This window comes from Pteronotus mesoamericanus, unplaced genomic scaffold (genome assembly GCF_021234165.1).
Source record: "Pteronotus mesoamericanus isolate MK-2021 breed Mesoamerican mustached bat unplaced genomic scaffold, CSHL_Meso_final contig_73, whole genome shotgun sequence".
Classification (NCBI taxonomy): domain Eukaryota; kingdom Metazoa; phylum Chordata; class Mammalia; order Chiroptera; family Mormoopidae; genus Pteronotus; species Pteronotus mesoamericanus.
In genome coordinates this window covers 20,239,024-20,258,428 of record NW_026555245.1, presented here as the reverse complement: position 1 = coordinate 20,258,428, position 19,405 = coordinate 20,239,024, and the positions used below count along the sequence as shown (strand labels likewise).

Below are 19,405 nucleotides of genomic sequence, written 5' to 3'. Positions count from 1 at the left end.
CTGGCCTGGTCAGAAGGGGCTTCATTCAGGAGGTGAGCAGTAAACTGAGTCTTGTACTGGGAGGAGGGAAGCCATTTCAGGCAGGAGGGATGAGCAGCATAATAACTGCAGTGTTTGTAAACAGCAAGACAGTGCTCTTGAAAGGAGCAGGGGCTTTTGTCAAGGCCTGGAGGAAACGTCTATCCAAGGCATATGGTGGAATCACATTGCAGAGGCTTCTCTTAGTCTTTTTGGACAGGTGCGCCAGACAATAGGAGAGGATACTTGTTTCTTGTGTACAGCATAATAAACTATTTTAGGAGAGTCTTTCTCAAATCCCAGGATGGACTGACGAGGAAAGAGAGCCTGGAGGAGAAGTAAAGCCAACGCGTTGCTATTAGTGGTCCCGCCCCATCTTTGACCCTGACCCAACTCTATGTTGTCCAGCTGCCTGTGGGTTCCCTCCACCTGGATGTCCTGGGATCACCTGAGACTTAACATTTCCCAAACCAACCTGCTGATTTATCTCCTCCTGTCTTCTCTTTTGCTATTCCTCTTGCCAAAATGGGGGGCCATCCGCAATTCCTCTCTTCCCCCTCAGATTCTGCACCTCGTTCAGCTACACCTTCAAAACAAAAACTGACTGCCTCTCACCACATCTGACTTTAAGCTATCAGCATCTGTCATCTGGATTATTGAAGTAACCCCTAACTGGGCTCTCTTGACTTCCTTCCATCAATTTTCCAGAGCTATCCTTGTACAATATAAGACAACCCAGTTGCTTTCCTGCTCACACCCTCACCCTCCCATTGGCTTGCTGTTGCAATGAAATCAAATACTAAATCTTACTGTGTTGGAGGCTGGACAGGACCTGGCCTCTGTTGCTCTGATCCTGAGTCCCACACCTTTCCCTTTGCTCCCTTGCTTGCCCCTCTCCAGGTAACTGTCCTTAGACTCCATATGCTTGTTCCTGCCTTAGATGTCTCTTCTCTGTGTTCCATCTGCTTTGGTTCCATGCCTTATTCTCTCACTTCATTCAGGTCTCATCCCATAATGTCCTCTCCTCACAGAGGCCTTTCCTGACCCCAAATCTAAAAGCATGGGGGAGCGTGGAGAAGTGTGTCCTCCCACACGGCCGGGCTCAGCTTCCCAGAGACAGCAGTGGGAAGAGAAAGAAGGTCCAAGGGAGGAGCAGGGACTCAGAGAATCAGGAGAGATAAAGTGACATGTCCTCTCTTGGGGAGGTGTCCTCCAGGCAGGGACACCCCTGGAGCAATATCTCATTTCAGGTGTTCTGGGGCTACTGTGCGTGCATGTGCTTAGGATATAGATCTTAAGGAACAGCACGTGCCGTGCTTAATTTTTCTCAAATGCAGATATTCATATTATTGGCCCAGGACCAAATCAGCTGACAAACCTCCAGAGGAGGGGACAGTAAAAACAAAACAGCAATGGTCCATTCTTTTTCTCCATCTCTACTCCAACAGAGACCCTTTTCCCTAAAGGGAATGGTGTCAAGGGTGTCCAGCCTGCAGCCCACGGGCCGCATGTATCCCAGGATGGCTATGAATGTGGCCCAATACAAAAGCATAAGTTTACTTAAAACATTATGAGTGTTTTTTGTGATTATGTGTCACAATTTATGTAATGCGTGTCCCAAGACAACTCTTCTTCCAGTGTGGTCCAGAGACACCAAAAGGTTGGACACCCCTGGATAGCAGTGATGAGATGCACTAGGAACTTTCCCAGAGAACTTGGGGGTCCTTTACTCTTTTTCCAGCTAGACCAAGATCCGCTGATGGGCTTATGGCTAAAATATTAAAATGTCCTAAGAGGAAAGGGGAATTGTGTGGTGTGGTGGGGGAAAGGAGAATGTTGGGATGGGTTACCTCTTGAGCCAGTATAAACTGTAACTTCAAGGAGCCTGACTTTGGATTCTGACACACCCGAATCAAAACCTGACCTTTACCAGCTGCATCATTCTAGCTTTTTCATCTTTAAAATGGAAATCACAACAGTATGCAACCCTAGGGTTGTTGTGAGACCATACTGAGCACACTATAGGGATTTTGTATATATTTATTGAATTGAAATGCAGTATTTAAAAACATGTCATGGTAACTGAGCACATCCAGCCCTTTTCTGTGGGGTTCATGTGCACAGTGCTCTCTTCCTCCGGACCTGAGATACTCATCATGAGCTCATGCCTTTCTAAGTACATCCTGCATCAGTCAGCCTTTTCCACAGAACCAGTAAGGGCAAGGGGGAAATAGAGTTAAATTAATTTATTTCAAGGAAAGAAATTGGTTTACATGATTGTGGGTGTCAGCAAGCCAGAAATGTATGGGGCAGGGAACTCTGGCCGGAGCTGGTGCTATAGTCCCAAGGGAGAATTTCTTCTTTTTCAGGGAAACCATAGATTTTTGGCTTTTGAGACTTTTCCCTAATTGGATGAAACCTACCCAGATTATAGATGATCATCTCCTCTACTTAAAGTCTGCTAACAGTCGATGTTAATCCCATCTATAGAATTCCTTTACAGCAACCCTAGTGTTTGATTGAATAACAGGGGACTGTAGCCCAGCCAATTTGACACAGAACTAACCTTCAGTGTGTCTGTAACTCATAGCTCATGTGGGCTCTCAAAGAAGGAGAGGAAAAGTGCCTGTGTGACTGAGGATAATAATAGGGGGTGAGGTGAGTCTCCCAGGAAGCCAATGGTGGAGACCTTACAAGAGTTCCCTACTGCACCAAGACTAAAAGCCAAAGTGCTAATTGAAGGCTACAGGGTCCTACATGATCCCCTACCCGGCCTTTCAAACCTCATTTCTATGTCACTATCTCTACGTCACTTCAGCCACACTGGCCTCCTTAAAGTTCCCTCCTTCTGAAATCTCTTCCCCTTGACATGTACTTCATTAATTTCCTCAACTCCTTCAAGTCTTTGCTCAAATATCTTTCCTCAACAAGGCCTCAATTTACCCCAGTATTCCCAATCCCACACATCCTTCTCTTTCCCCCCCTTTTTTTCCATAGCACTTAACAACTTCTATACAATTTACTTTTTAATTTAATTTATTACTGTTTACTCCCTTCTCTAGAACTTAAACTCAGTAAATTTCTTTGTTTTCACTGCTGATATATTTAAAGCCCTTGGAACAATGTCAGGCATATGGTTAAGACCCAAGAAAGATTTGTTCAGTGGGTGAATGAGAAGGATAAGGAAGGACAGTGCTACTCTGAAACTAGCGGAGTATGGTTAGAACAGCTGAGTAGACTAACTCTGGGGACACCATTCACAGAGATTACACTGTGAATAAAGACCCTTGGTGTTGTTCAACTCAGCAGCCCTTTAAACTAGATAATCAGTGGACTCAAATGTCACTTCTTTCCATAAAGAGCAGTAAGTGTTCCATAAAAAGCAAGTCTCTCCCCTAAGAGCAGGTATTAAACTGGATTGAATTTTTTATCCCTGTGAAAGGGATAAATCAATTTATTTAAATTGATTTTAAGACATGATCTCATGTAACCATTTATTATTATGAGGTCTGAAGAGAGACATAATAAGAAATGGTAAGGATTTCCAATCAAGATGGAGGCATAGGTAGACACACTTTGCCTCCTCGTGCAGCAACAAAGAGAATTACAACTAAATATCAAAGCAAATAACACCCAGAACTGTCAGAAGATCAAACTTTATGGAAGTCCAACAACCAAGGATTTAAAGAAGCCACACTCATCCAGATTGGTGCCTTTTACAGGGAGTTAAACAGCTTTACTTAATACATGGGAGCACAAGGAGGCTGCCAAATTGAGGAGGCAAAAAAATGTGCCCAAATGAAAAAAACAGATTAAAACTCCAGAAAAAGAACTAAGCGAAAGAGAATAACCAGCCTGTCAGAGGCAGAGTTCAAAACACTGGTGATAAGGATGCTCAGAGAACTCACTGAGTATGAAGGGAAGAAATGAAGGCTACACCAAGTGAAGTAAAGAAAACTCCATGGGGAACCAACGGTGACGGAAAGGAGGCTGGGGTTCAAATAATTGATTTGGGATATAAGGAAGAAATAAACAGTCCAACCAGTGCAGAATTAAGAATCAAGAATTCAAAAAAAATGAGAGAATATGAAGACTCTGGGACATCTTCTAATGTGCCAACATCCGAATGATAGGGATGCTAGGAGGAGAAGAGGAAGAGTTTCATGGGTTTTGAAACCAAAGCAACTGAAAACTTACTTGAAAAAATAATGAAAGAAAACTTCCATAATTTGGCAAAAGAAATAGACATGCAAGTCCAGGGAGCACAGAGTCCCAAACAAGTTGTACCAAAAGAAGACCACACCAAGACACATCATAATTAAAATGCCAAAGATTAAAGATAAAGAATCTTAAAAGCAGCAAGAGAAAAGCAGAGATTTACCTACAAAGGAGTTCCCATAAGACTATCAGCTGATTTCTCAAAAGAAACTCGGCGGCAAAAAGGGACTGGCAAGAAGTATTCAGTGATGAAAAGGAAAGACCTACAACTGTGAGTACTCTATCCCACCAAGTTATCATTTAGAATGGAAGGGCAGATAAAGTGCTTCCCAGGCAAGGTAAAGCTAAAGGAGTTCATCATCACCAAGCCGTTATTATATGAAATGTTAAAGGGACTTAAGAAAAAGAAGATCAAAACTATGAACATTAAAAAGGCAACAAATTCACAGCTATCAGCAACTGAATCTAAAAAACAAACAAACAAAAAAAAATAAGCAAACAACCAGAATAGTAACAGAATCATAGATATGGAGATCTATTAGCTGGGAGGGAGAATGGGGGGAATGGGGGAAAAGGTACAGGGATTAAAAAAACAAAATTGGTAGGCACAAAATAAACAGGGGATGTTAAGAACAGTATAGGAAATGGAGAAACCAAAGAACTTATATGCATGACCTATTGACATGAACTAAGGAGGGGATTGCTGCAAGGAAGGGTGTGTATTAGGTGGAGGTGGGCAAAGGGGGAAAAATTGGGACAACTGTAATAGCATAATCAATAAAATATACTTTAAAAAAAAGAGTATTAGCTTGGACTGTAAAACAAAGAAATGTTTACATGAGGTTTGGGTGTTAAAGACAATTTGGTTTTTACAATTTCCTATTTTCATAATTGGTTTTTCTCCTTATAACCAAAGAAATCTAGCTCTCCTCATCCGGGTTCTAGAGACTGGTGGTTCTGAAAGTGTGATACCAGACTAACAGCATCATGACCCGAGAACTTGTTAGACGTACACCACAGATCCACATGCACAGGTCCGGGTGGGGCCTGCAGGTTGCTCTGGTGCATGCCCAGGTTTGAGAACCACAGTTAGATACCATCTCCCATTGAAAAATTTTACTCTCTGTCTTTTTTATATTCCTAGAAGCTAAGAAGATGTGTTTGAAATACACCTTATATAATTTGTTTTATATAAATAGTTGTGTTTCTTAATCCAAATATAAAGACGTATCTTATTGTAAGACATCCCTTTCAGAAGGTTCTGTTATGTGCCTCCTGCATCACCCATTAGATAACTCCTGGAATGTCTAAGAGCCTGAGATGATCTGGAAGGCCCTTTTCTGGCCATCTGATCTGGGCGAGAGGGAGAGAGGGTCAATAAGCTTACATATCAGTACTGCATTTCTATGCATATGGCCTTCCTTTGGAAATTTTGCATAAGGTCCTTAAGGCTTGTTCAACTTAAGAAGTGGTTTCTAGAACCATGCCTAATCCCAGAGAAAACCAAATTAACTCTCACCACAAAATCGTATAGAATCACACTCTTGGAAAACATGAATACTTGTTAAAGCTAAGGAAGAATTGCCTGCTTTTAACTCCAGGAGTGACCATGGCCACGAAATTCCTTGGAAAGACCTCATCGGTACTGATAACTGTAAAACCCAAGAGTAGTTGGTAATAGAAAGCAGAGAGACATTCATGTCTATGCTTAGAAGAACATGTGGGCCCCAGACCACATTTAACAAAGGAAGATAAATTAAAAGTGAACACCAGAACTCATTCTTAGCCTTGATTTTTTTTTCCAGTTTCTCTTACGCAGCATGTGTTAGGTTAGTACCAAAATAACAAACATACTTTCTAAATGCCATGTGAGGGTTAGGCATTAACTCACACAGTCTTGGTCAGAGATTCTGGTGTGGCAAAGCTGAGGAAATTATAACTATGTCTCATTCACTCCTAAATACTCCTTCCCTAAACTCAGGGTCACTATATCATTTTCATATTCTTGGACTAAGACCTGAGCATATGTTTGTCAATTTATGAAGCTTTTGAAACCCAAGAAATATTGCTCTTTAAATAGTAACTTACCTGATGTCTTGTATGTGTGTGTATGCTTTTCTTTCTGATCAGAGTATAGATCAGAGTCATTGTCGGTGGTGTGCTGGTAGTGTTTAACAACCAGCTCTCCATATAATTAAGCCGCAGTTGGTAGCATTTGCTAGTTTTCATGGTGTATATATTCTTATTATAATCAATTTCAAGCTACCAATCTTGACACCATGGCATAAAAAGTTTGGAAAAGATACACATGTTTGGAGCTCTTGGATTAGTGCAAGCCAGCTCCAACAGGTCATCGGAATGTAGAAAATGTGGCAAGCAGAGGAAAGGATTTTTTCAAAAACAGAGGAAATAAATTCATGATATTACCTCTAGGAACAAAAATCAGTTTTAATATTGGATTACATTTTCTTACAGTATTTTGGCTATGTGTTTCTATGTAATTGTTATTTGGTATATCTAATTTTGTGTTTTGCTTTTATCTTCATAAGCATTATTTTATGTTTGCATAATATCCCATCAAATTGATATGAGATCATTTATTAGCCATAATTGTGGATATTTAAGTAACATTTCCTAATATTTTATATTGCTGTAAATAATGCTATATATCACTGAAACATTGAGTATAAATCTTCCTTCACCTTTTTCCTGGCTATTTCCTTAAGACAAATTTGATGATCAAGTGGTTTTAATTATGCATCTGGAAAAAATATTGCCAGATACCATCTACAGAGATCATACCAGTGTATACCTCTACCAGCAGTGTTTAAGGATGACTCCCTCACTGTACCTTAATTACCACTACCTATTTAAAGGTTTAAATAACATAATAAGTTAAAAATTTAAACATCGTACTTCTTTGTAAATACGCTGAATGTGTTTATGGTAATTTTCATCCTATTTCACCTTTTTAAAATCGTATGTTCATGGCCAATGGCTGCATGGTGAGGCTGCCTCCACCCAGGAGATTCTGTTAATGTGCATCCCGCCTCAACCATTAGATAGTTCCTGGACCAGAGATAATTTAAGAATTCTAAATGATCTGGAAGGCCCTTTCCTGTTTGTCTATTCTGGGAGGGAAGGAGAGGGGGACACTAAACTTACTCCTTCTCCCACTCACATCTCTGGTTTCATCTTCTGTTTCTCTTCTCTGGGCCCCAGGCTGACACCCGTCCAGCCTTACGATTCCTCAGATAATCCAGCCAGACAGGTTTCCCGCCCCCCCCCCCCATGCCTATGGGCCGCACTCCCTCACTTCTTTCAAGCTTTTCACAAGGGCCATGTCCAGGAGGTCTTCCCTGACGCTGATCCCCGCTCTAACACTGCCATACCTCATCCCTACTCACGGACTCCTTCTCTCCACCACTCCCCTCGAGAGTGTAAGTTCCCTAAATATTTCTAGTGTCTGAAAGTAAGCGTGTCTGACAATAAATGTTTGTTGGATGAAAAAGTATATTCCAGCCCTCTGTCTAAAGGTTTAGTTTTGTCTTGATAAAGACAATATCAATTTATATAATCCCTTTAAACACTGGAGAAGGTAACTATTTGCAGTATCTAACAAATATATTACTGCATTTTTAAGGGATTGTGTTTTTATAGAAGCGGAAAATAAATATTTTTAGGTAACTAAACCTTGCATTGTGATTTTTTTCTATTTGAGTTACACTTAGAAAATTCTTTTTCATAAAGAGATTGGATAACTTTTCACGTAGATTTTACTCTAACATTTTTATGACTTGAGTTTTTGTAACTCTTTAATAAATAAAGAATTTATTTTGTTATTGTGGTAAAATGACCATCTAAATTTTTTTGTCATGTAACCTACTGCTGGGGTTCTGTTTCTGATAATGACATTGGTTTTTCTTTTAATTGTGCTCCATAATATTTTAAAATTTAACTTGTGTATTTTCCTGTCATGTAAAATCTATAGGCACGAAATCTCAATGGGCATTTCTTAATTATCTCCAAGATATTTTCATGGTAGTATCTCTGTTTTAAAAGCACTTTCCAATCTGTACTGAATATACTTGAATTTGTTTTGTTATCACTACAAGTTCTGATAAGATATAGAGCAAATAAAAGGAAACAGAATAGGAAGTTGGGTTCTCAGAAGGCAAAATATCAGGACTTAAGTCAAATCTGCCTCTAGCCCCATTTTTTTTTCCTGAAGCACCTGCCAGGTGTTACTAGGATTAGAAAAGTGACCCATTTATTGACTCTGTTAAGCCCAATGCTTCACCCATAGTTGTTGCTTGATAAATATTTTTTGATTGATTGCATTGAACCTTAGGGCATGATGCCATTCCAGGAAAGTATTCCAAGGAACAGCTTTCCTTTTCCATCTGTCTTCTGTTTTCTCCTTCTCTTAGTTGCGGTCCAGTGCAGAGCTGCATCCTGACCTGCTCACGGATTGCCTCACTGTGCAGCCTCTGCAGCCGGCCACTTCCCCACGAGATGCTGCTGCAGATGGGGCAGTGGAATGTTCCCCGGGGCCTGGGCCTGACCTCTATCCAGGTAATGACAGCAAAGGCAGACCCAGCCACATCAACTGATTTTCTCTAGGCCTTTCACACTGGTTAAACAGAATGCTCACATGAGAAAAGTTCTCCTAAAATCATCTGTATTTCATTTCATCAGTGGACTGCGCATTATCCTCCTCCCCACCTTCCCATCTGAATTCTGAGCTGGGTTTGGCAGCAGACTCCTTTTTTCTCATTAATAAACAAAGAAAAAAATAACACATTAGCTCTTCTAGTTCTTGACTTGTGCCAAAAGTTCAGAGCATCTAGCCTCCCCAAGTATCTTAAACTTATTAACTGATACAGACTCAAAGGAAATGCTTCCCCCTCAAGCAGGTAACAGGCTCCATGTGGATTTCTTAATGGAACAGTCATTGTCTTCTTTACATTTTAAAAGAAAGCTCCAGGTTTCTAAGAAAAATGTCACACTAGTAAACCGCCTTGTAAGAATGTCCGTTACTGTTTATCAACCATTGTCAGGGGAAGTAATGGCACTGCCAGACCAGCTTCCTTCTGCCTGGGTTTGAATAATAGATAATTGTATATTTAGAAAATTTTGTATGTGTAGTAAAAAATAAGAAAGGATTAATACGTAATAAAGAAGTTATTTTTTCATTTACTTTCTTAGCCTGGATTTTTGTGCATTTTCCACTCATAATGGTGATATACTTCTGCAGACAGAATTGGTTAGCATCCTCACATATGGAAAGCCCTTCCTGTCATGCTATGAATATGAAAGCAAAAGTCCCACCAGCTCCGCATTTCAGACAATGGGAATTTTCTATTTTCTGTGAATTACAAATTCCACTTCCACCCCCATCTGATTCCAGAATCAGGTTTTGGCAGCAGACTGGTTTTATTTTTTTTTTTCTTTTTAAATGTACTAATAAGCCATAAAGAATTAAGAATTTACTGATGCATAACAGTGGAATAGGAGAAAGACATGCTTGCATAACTTTCTAAACTCGACAGTTCTCAGTTGATTCAAATGCAGAGGAAGGGTCACTCAGCAAATGCAGTATTTCAAGGTCACTCATCAAGACATACTTCACTTTGCCCCAGTGTTGGTGGCCCTTGATCAGTTGCTTTGGCTACTTAGTCTTGGAGACAACACAGCCTCTGCTTTTTGAGACACGTGACATGAGAGAAAAACTCACTTGAAGGGCTAACCAAATCTTAGAGAGGTTTTGGGAACAGGTACATATATACACATGAAATATGCCACTGTACAATGCTTTCAGCATAAATAAGTATTTTGTATTAGACATAAACATGAAAAAGCACGCTTGGCTTTTGTTTATGCATGTCTGTTTGATTTACCAAATATTTGGCATATGAACATTTATTTTAGCACATTAAACTAGCACTCAGTTTAAATAGCCAATATAGCACCCGCTACTTCTTCAGTCCATAAATTCTTGATTTTACTAAAGACCTGGAACACAACAGTTAAAAAGTCAAAGCTAACCAGAATCAATTGCAAAGTAGCCCAACATCTAATATGTTTTTTGGCAATAGGCTATTACTGTTCATTTAGGTCTCTTGGAAATGGGTTTGGGAAGCCATGGTGTCTCTGTCAAAACATTAGTACCTCTGCCTTATGTACCATACATCTGTGTGGCTCATTTTCAAAACTTAGGAGTCACATTTGTGTTGGGGTGTATATTTTTATGTCTGGTAGTGTTTTTAAAGTTTTTAAGAGGTTTAGTTTGAAATGGCTTTGTCGTTCCAAACAAGTCCTCTTTTTGTTCATGATACATTTAAAAAAATTTTTTGTATTTATTTTTCAATTACAGTTGACTTTCATTATTATTTTTATGGGTTTCAGGTGTACAGCATAGTAGTTAGACCATTACACACTTTACAAAGTGTCCCCCCCGCTGCTTCCAGTGCCCCACCTGGCACCACACAGCGTTATCTCAGTATTATTTACATCCCCATGGCTATTTTGTAACTGCCATTTTGTACTTTTTTATCCCTTCCCCACTTTTTCCCAGTCCCCCCTCCTTGTCACAGCAATCATCAGTCTGTTCTCTGTGTCTATGAGTCTGTTTCTGCCTTTTCTACATTGGATCTTCAAAAAGATTTCGAGCTCTTAGCTTTGAGCCTCCAGCCAATGCCCGCAAGCTGCCATCATGGGCAAGCAGCCTAAGTTGCCACAGTGTCAACAGAGCATCTTTAGATTTATTTGAATTTTCTGCAACTATGGAAACATTTAAAAGAAGAAGGTAGCCATCTTCCTTAGCTTTATTCCTGGAATTTAACTTCTAGAGTTAACTTTTAACTGTGAAAGTTTATCTTTCCTACTTCTTGCTTTATACCTGCTTCCCTCAGGTTCTATTTTACTTTCTTTGTTCTTGCCTTTTTTAAGAAATTGATTTTTTTTTTTTCTGAGTAGACAACAAACTGAGAGCCAAAGAAGGCAGGAGGAAAAACTAAACAAAAATGTTAAGCCTTCCTTCTTCCTTTTAAAGTTCTAAATATTCACTTGCCAGGAGTGCATGTTCACACCAGTTTTAAACCTGTGCTACAGATCGAGGGAAAGAAGCCAAACAGTGAAAAATGCCAAAGGAAAAGGAAACTGTTTATCAATTAGCTAAATGTAAAATCTGAAGTGTTAAGGCAATTTGACAAAGATTAAGACTTGGCTAAATGGCAAAAGTACTTGGAGTCTTTCCCTTTACATTCTGTTATACAAAATTGAGAAAATATTTGTTTAATGATTGTCAAGCACTTAGACTTTTAAGTGCTCATAAATTGATTTATAATAAAAATATTTTGATGGAGACCTGTTCAGTACATATGGGCCTAGGATCAGAAGTGGTTTGGCAACGAGCACCATGATTTTTTAGAAATTGAGGACTACATGTCCTACAATTGAGGACTCATGTGTTGAAGAAGCCATGATTTTGAAGTGGAAGTTTTTAGTGGGTAGTAGATAATGACTTGTAGGGGTCCAAGAGAGGCACAGTTTGCAGAGCGTGAAGATGAGCGGGGAAGATGGCAATTCCTGACACATACAACTCGTGCAAGTCTCCTAACATGTTGGCTTCCCTTATTGAAACAAACTTTTCAGTTGATAAGACAGAATTTGATTGGAAAGGATTGCTGAAAAGACTTTTATTTCTGTGGAAGAAAATAGTGCCCCATGTTAAAGCAGCTGGTATCACTTGGAGCCCTGCTGAAAATGATTTTAAAAGTGAGGTGTTTACTAATCTATTTGGAAATCATGGGGCTCCCCAAGCCCACTCCTAAGCTAACCTGAGGGCAATTTTGTGATCTTCCAGGTAGGCTGGACAGTGATGGGCAGCTCTCAACAATGGCTCACTTGTGTTTTCTGCCCTTTTATTAAGAAGTTCTGAACCCGAGATAGACACTACCATGGCCAGCCTGTAAATTTAGGTGATTTATCTGATAATCTGAGGGAGAAGTATTTCATAGCCAGTAGATTGAGGTGTGAATGCCACTTTTAAGGCGTAAAGCCTGTGTAGATCTTTTCATCAGCTGCCTGGATAAATTAATGAAACAGATAAGCCTGCAGTCAGAGAGTCTGCAGTGTCATGAACAGCCTGGACAAGTGCCTGGTCCTGGCAGAGAGTCCATTCACTAACAAAGGGTTTTGTGGAAGAAGATCTGTCCCATGAGTGATCACCAAAATTATGGTTCCCTCTAAATTGAAACTTACTACACATTCACTAAAACATGACATTTGGAAATGGTCTTAGCCATGAAGACGTCATAGAGGCCAGTGAGGTTAAAATGTTTGAGTCTTACAGAAGCCACCCATCAAGTGAGGAGCTAGTGAAGTTGGAACAAGGAAATCGGCAAGAATGAGGGAATTTTATTGATAGCACTTCTACTGGGTTATAAAATACTTATTATGAGTTAGAGCTATTGAATTATCCCAATTTTGAATGTAACCTTAAATCTTCCAGGAAATAAAAATGTTCAGATATGATAGGGAATTACAGAAGGAAAATAAAGATTTTTTTAAAGGAGGAATTTTTGAAGTCATATATTGTCATTCCCTTTCCCTTACCTTCATTACTGGGAAATGAAAGACTTTTCTTTTACAATAGCATCACTTTTTGTAATAAATAGCACCATGTTAAATTTATACAGGATTTAACATACTTTGTGAAATAGTTAATGTTTCATTTTAATGTAATTTTATGGTATATGTTTTAATACATTTTCTACATTCTTAAGTATATTTGCTGTCTTGGGACAACTTGCAGATTTGTAAGAGTTAGAAATAATTTTATATACAAATGCCTCATATAATCTGCTCTCAGAAAGTGGTTGTTAATTTAGGGTCTTTATTAGAATGTTGTAAATTGGCACACAGATTTCTCAATAGGTTAAACTTTATTGGAGAATTGTCAAGATCAATAACATAATCTATTAAGATGTCCTTAAAAGGTCATTATAAACAATGCAGTAGTTATTCCTTGCATTGCCTTCAAAATCTCTGCTTTGCTTGGAATTTACCAGAGGTGAAAAGAGGGCAAAACAACTTGAAATTGGTGGTGGACAGAAGAAGGTATAGAGTGAGGTTACAGAAGGGAAACATTTGTCATTATCTTTGCCATCCTCTGATGTTGCCTTGAACTGCTGTCAAAAGCCTGTATTGTTCAGGTAACATCTCTTGCATCTGTAGCTTATCTACCAAGTTGGAGTGCAGAGGCAATGAGAGTAGGAATGAGACTCATTTTTCCCTTTTGTAGAAACTGATAGTTTAACCTATATATTTCATCTTCCCTGACCCTGAGCAAGTCCTTTAGTGTGCATTAACTCACCTGGAAAACCTGTGAAAATAGATATTGTCCATCCTCACTCCCACAATTCCTGATTCAGTCTGTTTAAGTGAGTCCCAAGAATTTGAACTTCTGCCGGGTGTTTCTGACAAGTTCTCAGGTGCCACTGGGTGCTGCTGGTCAAGTGACCACACTTGGAAAACCATTGCTTTGGACCATAAAATGCGGGAATGCGATTTCTCGCAGAACATGATCTTTGACTGGTAGAAGTCACAGTAAGAATGACCCCTAATTAACCAGAGTGGGGGAGGGTCCTTTCACAATGGGTATGTATGTCGAATCACCATGATGTACACTTTCAATATCTTACAATTTTATACGTGTATTATGCTTCAATAAAAGTAAAATTTGAAAACAATTTAAAAATTGAAGCAAAATGTTCATCTGAAAACAATGTGATGGAAATCTGTCCACAGGACAATTTAAAGATGTTGCTGATATGCTGTATATTTACAATGATAAATAGAATAATGTCTCTCTGACACTTATAATTCAATAATTATAAAGATGATAAAACTAAATCAAATAGTGAAGAAGAAGAAGAAGAAAAAAGAATGTCCCTGTAGTATATATTTCTGTTTCTCGCTACAGAAGACCTATAGATGGACATTAAGCTTGTCTTCCCACCAGTGTTATAATGGCACTGCACATATTTTGATTAAGAGTGAGATCTTATAACCACCCAACTGAAGAAAATTAAAATTCCTATTCCCAGCCAGCACAGGGCACATTTGTATGTATGCTGCTAATGTTAATGACTTTTTATGTTTGCAAGCTGCTTAATTTGGTGCTTCAATTTTCCATATCCACATATTCTTTTGTATTCATGTTAGTTTTCACGCAAGATTAAGCTGAATTATTCAGTTTTACAATATGTACAAGTTTTTTCTGTAAAAATATTTTTGTGGGTGAGTAAAAACAATTCCACAACTCCTGAGGAGGAGAGGAAAGTAGTGAAGCTGGGCAATTGCAGCTTTATTTCCATGGGGAAAAGTTATGGTTGTCTTTATGCTAGTATTTCTCCTTTCCCTCATTTAATGTTATTTTTCTGTCACTAAAATGGGTTCTGAGAAGGAAGGGTTGGATCTACCTTGACGTGCACCCCAAGCAGGTCTTAGGAGACAGATGGGTGGCAAGACAGAGAATTCAGAATAGAATTTCTCAAATGAGAAACTAAATGTTTTGTGATTAAGAAGTTAAGGAGCAAACTTCTGGGACCATAGTTATGATTTCCTGCTCCAACTGAATTATCTTCCAAAGAAAGAGAAAAATAAGTAGTATAGTTTTGTCTCTTTCATGTGAAGAAGAAAAATAAGAAAGTGGGCAGGTTTCAGGGTGTTTGTAGTCACAGTAGAAGTTTATTATTTATACTTGTAGGAGCACTGAAAATAAATGTTAAGAATAGTGTAAAACTCTAAAGTGAAGGACATTACTGAATTAGTTTGGATGTTATTTGTTATGTTTTACTATCAACAGTAATAAGAGAGCATGTTGCAGGCCCTGAATAAAGAGGATATTCTAGAATTGACTCATCCCAGGAGACCAATAGCGCTGTTTATGAACTCTGGCTTTTATAATGTCTTCCTCAATATTGTCAAAGAATGATCAGCCCTATTCCATTCAAGTGCCCTGGCCATGACTGGAACTATTAACGTTGCTTTGACAGCAGGCACTGATTCATCAGAAGTTACAGCTGCCTCCTTGGTGTCTTAACCTAGTTTTCCTACCTAAGTTTCAAGGCTGTTCGAGCATCACTTCATGACACCATTTGTAGTTGCTATCTGGGCTTTGCTTCTGGACTCCAGTCCTGTTCTTTCAGTGAACGTAGCTGCTCAAGTCTAGCTTTTGCTTTGACTGTTCGTGGGCTCTGACATCATAGTTGAAGCTCAACCTAGAGGTCTGCTGATACCTAGCCATGCTCTAAGAAGTCAGGGGTTTATAATCTTCATTGGAACTTTTTCCTGGGGATTTAGTAAAAGTCCTGTTTGTACCTTTTAGGAGAGGCAGCAGAAGGGGAACTATTCACTATTGAAAAGAGAATGGGATAAATTCTTATCAGCATGCAGAGGAAAATGCACAGTATACTTATCAGGTTTTCTGAAAAGTGGATGTACTTCGTGAAAAATGCAATAAAGCAGCTGCCCCAAAAGAGTTTGTAGTTGCTAAAGGAATGATCTAGGGTCCATGGTTCTGAAGTGTACTAAGGTACTATATAAAAAAGTAAGGATGGGAGTGTTGAGTGTCTCTTTTCGTAAGTTATGTTATTGGCCATGTTTTATACAATCCCTCTGACCATGTGCATAGCCACCCTATGTTCCAGTGGAACCTTTGCAAGTGGATATGTAACTCCTTCCTTAACTCAAATTTATTTCCCTCTTACTAAGATCTGTTGCTGGATTAAACAACACACAGAGTGCTTAGCACATAGTAAGTGTTCAGTACCTAGTAGCTATTATTGCTGTTGCTTTTATCCAAACACTAGAAAAACACACGTTATAGTTTTGTAAAGCAGACAGGGAACAGGTGCCACAGATTACAGTAGTCCCTCCCTTAGCTGCAATTTTACTTTCTGCTGTCTCAGCTATCTATGGGCAATGGTGGTCTGAAAACATTAAATGAAAAATTTCAGAAAGAATTCATAAGTTTTAAATTGCACACCATTCTGCCCTAGCTGGTGTGACTCAGTGGATTGAGCACCAGACTGTGAACCAAAGGATCGCAGTTCAGTTCCCAATCAAGGCACATGCCTGGGTTGTGGGCCAGGCACCCCGTAGGGGGCACACAAGAGGCAATCACACATTGATGTTTCTTTCCCTCTCTTTCTCCCTCCCTTCCCCTCTCTAAAAATAAATAAAATTAAAAAAAAATTTTACACCATTCTGAGTAGCATGATGAAATCTCGTGCCATTTTTGCTCTGTCCCACCAAGACGGGAGTTGTCCCTTTTTTCAGGGTCTCCACACTCCCCAATCATAGTCACTTTGTAGCTGTCTTGGTTATCAGACCTGCTGTCATATATCACAGTGCCTCTGTTCAAGTCATCCTTATTTTACCTAATAATGGCCCCGAAGCATGAGAGTGTGATGCTATCAATTCAGATATGCCAAAGAGAAGCTTTAAAGTGCTTCCTTTAAATGAAAGTTGAGGAGAGAGAGAGTACATTCATGTAACTTTTATTACAGTATGTTGTTACAGTTTTTCTATTTTGTTATTATTAATCTCTTACTGTATGTGATGTATAAATTACTTTATCATAGGTATATATGCATGGGATAAAGTGTAGTATACATAAGGTTTGATGCTCTCTGCTGTTCAGGCATCCACTGGGGGCTTTGGAACCTACCTCCCGCAAATAGGGGATGTGGCTATTGTACCATGCCCAATACTCTTTTTTAAAAAAAGAATCGGGGGGTGGGGTGGAAGTGGAAAGAAATTGGGAATTTAATTAGTATTATTTAGTGAATAAAATAAAACTAAAATATAGTTCTTCACATTTTATATTTCAGTAATTTACCTAGTAGTGCATATGGCATTTTTTTAAATTAAGGAAGTCTGTTGTAGGTCTTAAAAAAAATTGGAATTTAAAAAAAACATTACTTGGGTGGTAATGCCTCCAAAATCATAAAATATATGTTAGCATTAGATAGAATTAGAGTTTCCATATTTAAAAATTGTATGGTTTATTTGGTTTCGTTTTATAGAGATAGCATGTGATCATTAGCTCCAGTCCTGGCTCTTCACTCGTTAGACGTTTAGTCTGGGGAAGTTACTTTTCCTCTTCTATAAAATGGTGGTGAGAATATGATTCCCTAGGACTGCTGAAAGGATTAAGTGACATCACATATAAGAATTCCATACACTCACTGCAGCTGGGAGATGCTCAATGTTTTAGTTTTTTTTTTTTCCTTCCTCTCTGTTTAAAAGCTTAGAGAATTACTCATGAATCAAGTCAATGCCTATGATAAGGACCAGACCCTTCTGTCCTTTTAGTGCTGGGTACTAGTACTTGGCATTCATAGGTTGCTGTCCAGAGATACAGCGTTCCTTCCTAGAAGAATTCAAGCCAAAATGAGGACTCAGAACTCCCATATTCAAAACTTATTTTCAGATCTGTAAATTAGACAATTTTTTCATCACCATGAATTGTTGAAGTATACTTAGGCTGGTCATGCAGAGTACCAATGTACCAGGCTGAAAAAGTGAACTTAATCAACAGTAATGAATCTGCAGGGGTGAGGTAGGTGGAGGAAAGAAGAAAAAGGATTAATGGCCTTGACCAGTGCAGTTGTATGGTCATTGTCTTGGCTTTGCTGAAGCCTTGATGTACCTCCTGATGTCAATACATAGATTCTTCCAGGACATGTCATTTATTTCAAAGTATACTCTTAAGTTGTCAAGAAAACTATTCTTTTTATTTTTAATTTTTTATTGTTATTTATTACAGTTGTCCCAATTTTTCCCCCTTTGCCCTCCCCTGCCCAGCCCACCCCCAACTCCCACAGTCCATCCCCACACCATTGTCCATGTGTCATTCATACATATCCTATGACCAGTTCTGTCCCCTCCTCTCCACCATTATTACTCTCCTCCCTCCCCTCTGGTCACTGTTGGTCTGTTCCATGTTTCCATGCCTCTGGTTCTATTTTGTTTGTTAGTTTATTTTGTTCATTAGATTCCTCTTATGATCTCACCTGTAAGAAAAGTATTCTTGGCTATTTGCATACCTCAAATTTAGTTGCCAAACTTTAGAAATAGTCCCTTAGTTTTTGCAGGATGGTTCTAAATATATGTATAGTTAATACACAACAGTTTATTAGCCCCCTCAAGCCAAATCTGGCCGACCTCCTGCTTTTGCATGGCCTCAGAGGATGGTTTTAAGATTTTTAAATGTAAAATTTAAAAATGACTGTTAGCCTTCAGATGAGAACAGTTGGTCAAAGAATTGAAAACATTGCCTCTTGCTTGAAAAGCCTTAAATATTTATTATCTGGTCCTTTACAGAAAAATTTCCTGACCATTGTTTTATACGTACATCTGGGACATTCATCAGTGACTGAGTGAAATCATGGAAGCATATGGCTTCCATGTATTTGATCAGATTTTGTTTTCAAAGTCTGTCAGTACTTACAGATTTTTGTTTATCCCCTTAATATTTTAGATTTAGCAAACACTTCAGTATTCTACTAGCCCATAGAGTTTTTAGCGATTTTTAAAGAAGGCCCAACATTTTAAACAGGTAAAATTGGAAGGATCCAGACCACTTGTACTCGAGATCATTGTCTAGCACTCCGACTTTTCCCTGGGGCATTTTATGGAACCCCAAAAGTAGTGGCTCTCCAATGTAATTACGCATACTAGGTAAAAATCATCACATTGCAAGCAGACATCTGCAGAAACAGCGGGGACTGTGGTGGAAAGGGTGTGAGCCCTAACTAATGTGATTCCCCCTTAGGAAGAAGCTGTCAGAAGACTGACATGACACGGTTCTGGTTATGATGAACTCAGGGCTGGCAGACATAGAAGGAGCAGTTCTTCTTTTATTTTACCCAAGTCTATTTTTCCTAAAAAGAAAAGAATCTCAAACCTTTGAATATCAATGATTATGTTTTTTCTAAAATGTAAGCCTCTTATTGACATAAATTAATCCCGGGGAGAAAAGCGAAAAGTTGAAATATCAAACTTTAGGAACACATTTGGTCACATTCCAACAGAGAAGATGCTAACTTCCTCAAAATACACTTTCTGCCAGCAACAGGGATGCTTGACATTTATA

The 19,405-nt window shown here is 38.9% G+C and overlaps 1 protein-coding gene across 1 annotated transcript in view; it reads left to right on the top strand.

The window, feature by feature from the left end:
• The window catches only part of GLIS3 (GLIS family zinc finger 3), a 440,244-nt gene that overhangs the window by 369,836 nt on the left and 51,003 nt on the right, over nucleotides 1–19,405 (top strand). Inside the window, exon 6 of the mRNA XM_054583075.1 lies at nucleotides 8,667–8,811. Coding sequence (XP_054439050.1) covers nucleotides 8,667–8,811 — 145 coding nt within the window. The remainder of the gene's footprint in view (nucleotides 1–8,666; nucleotides 8,812–19,405) is intronic.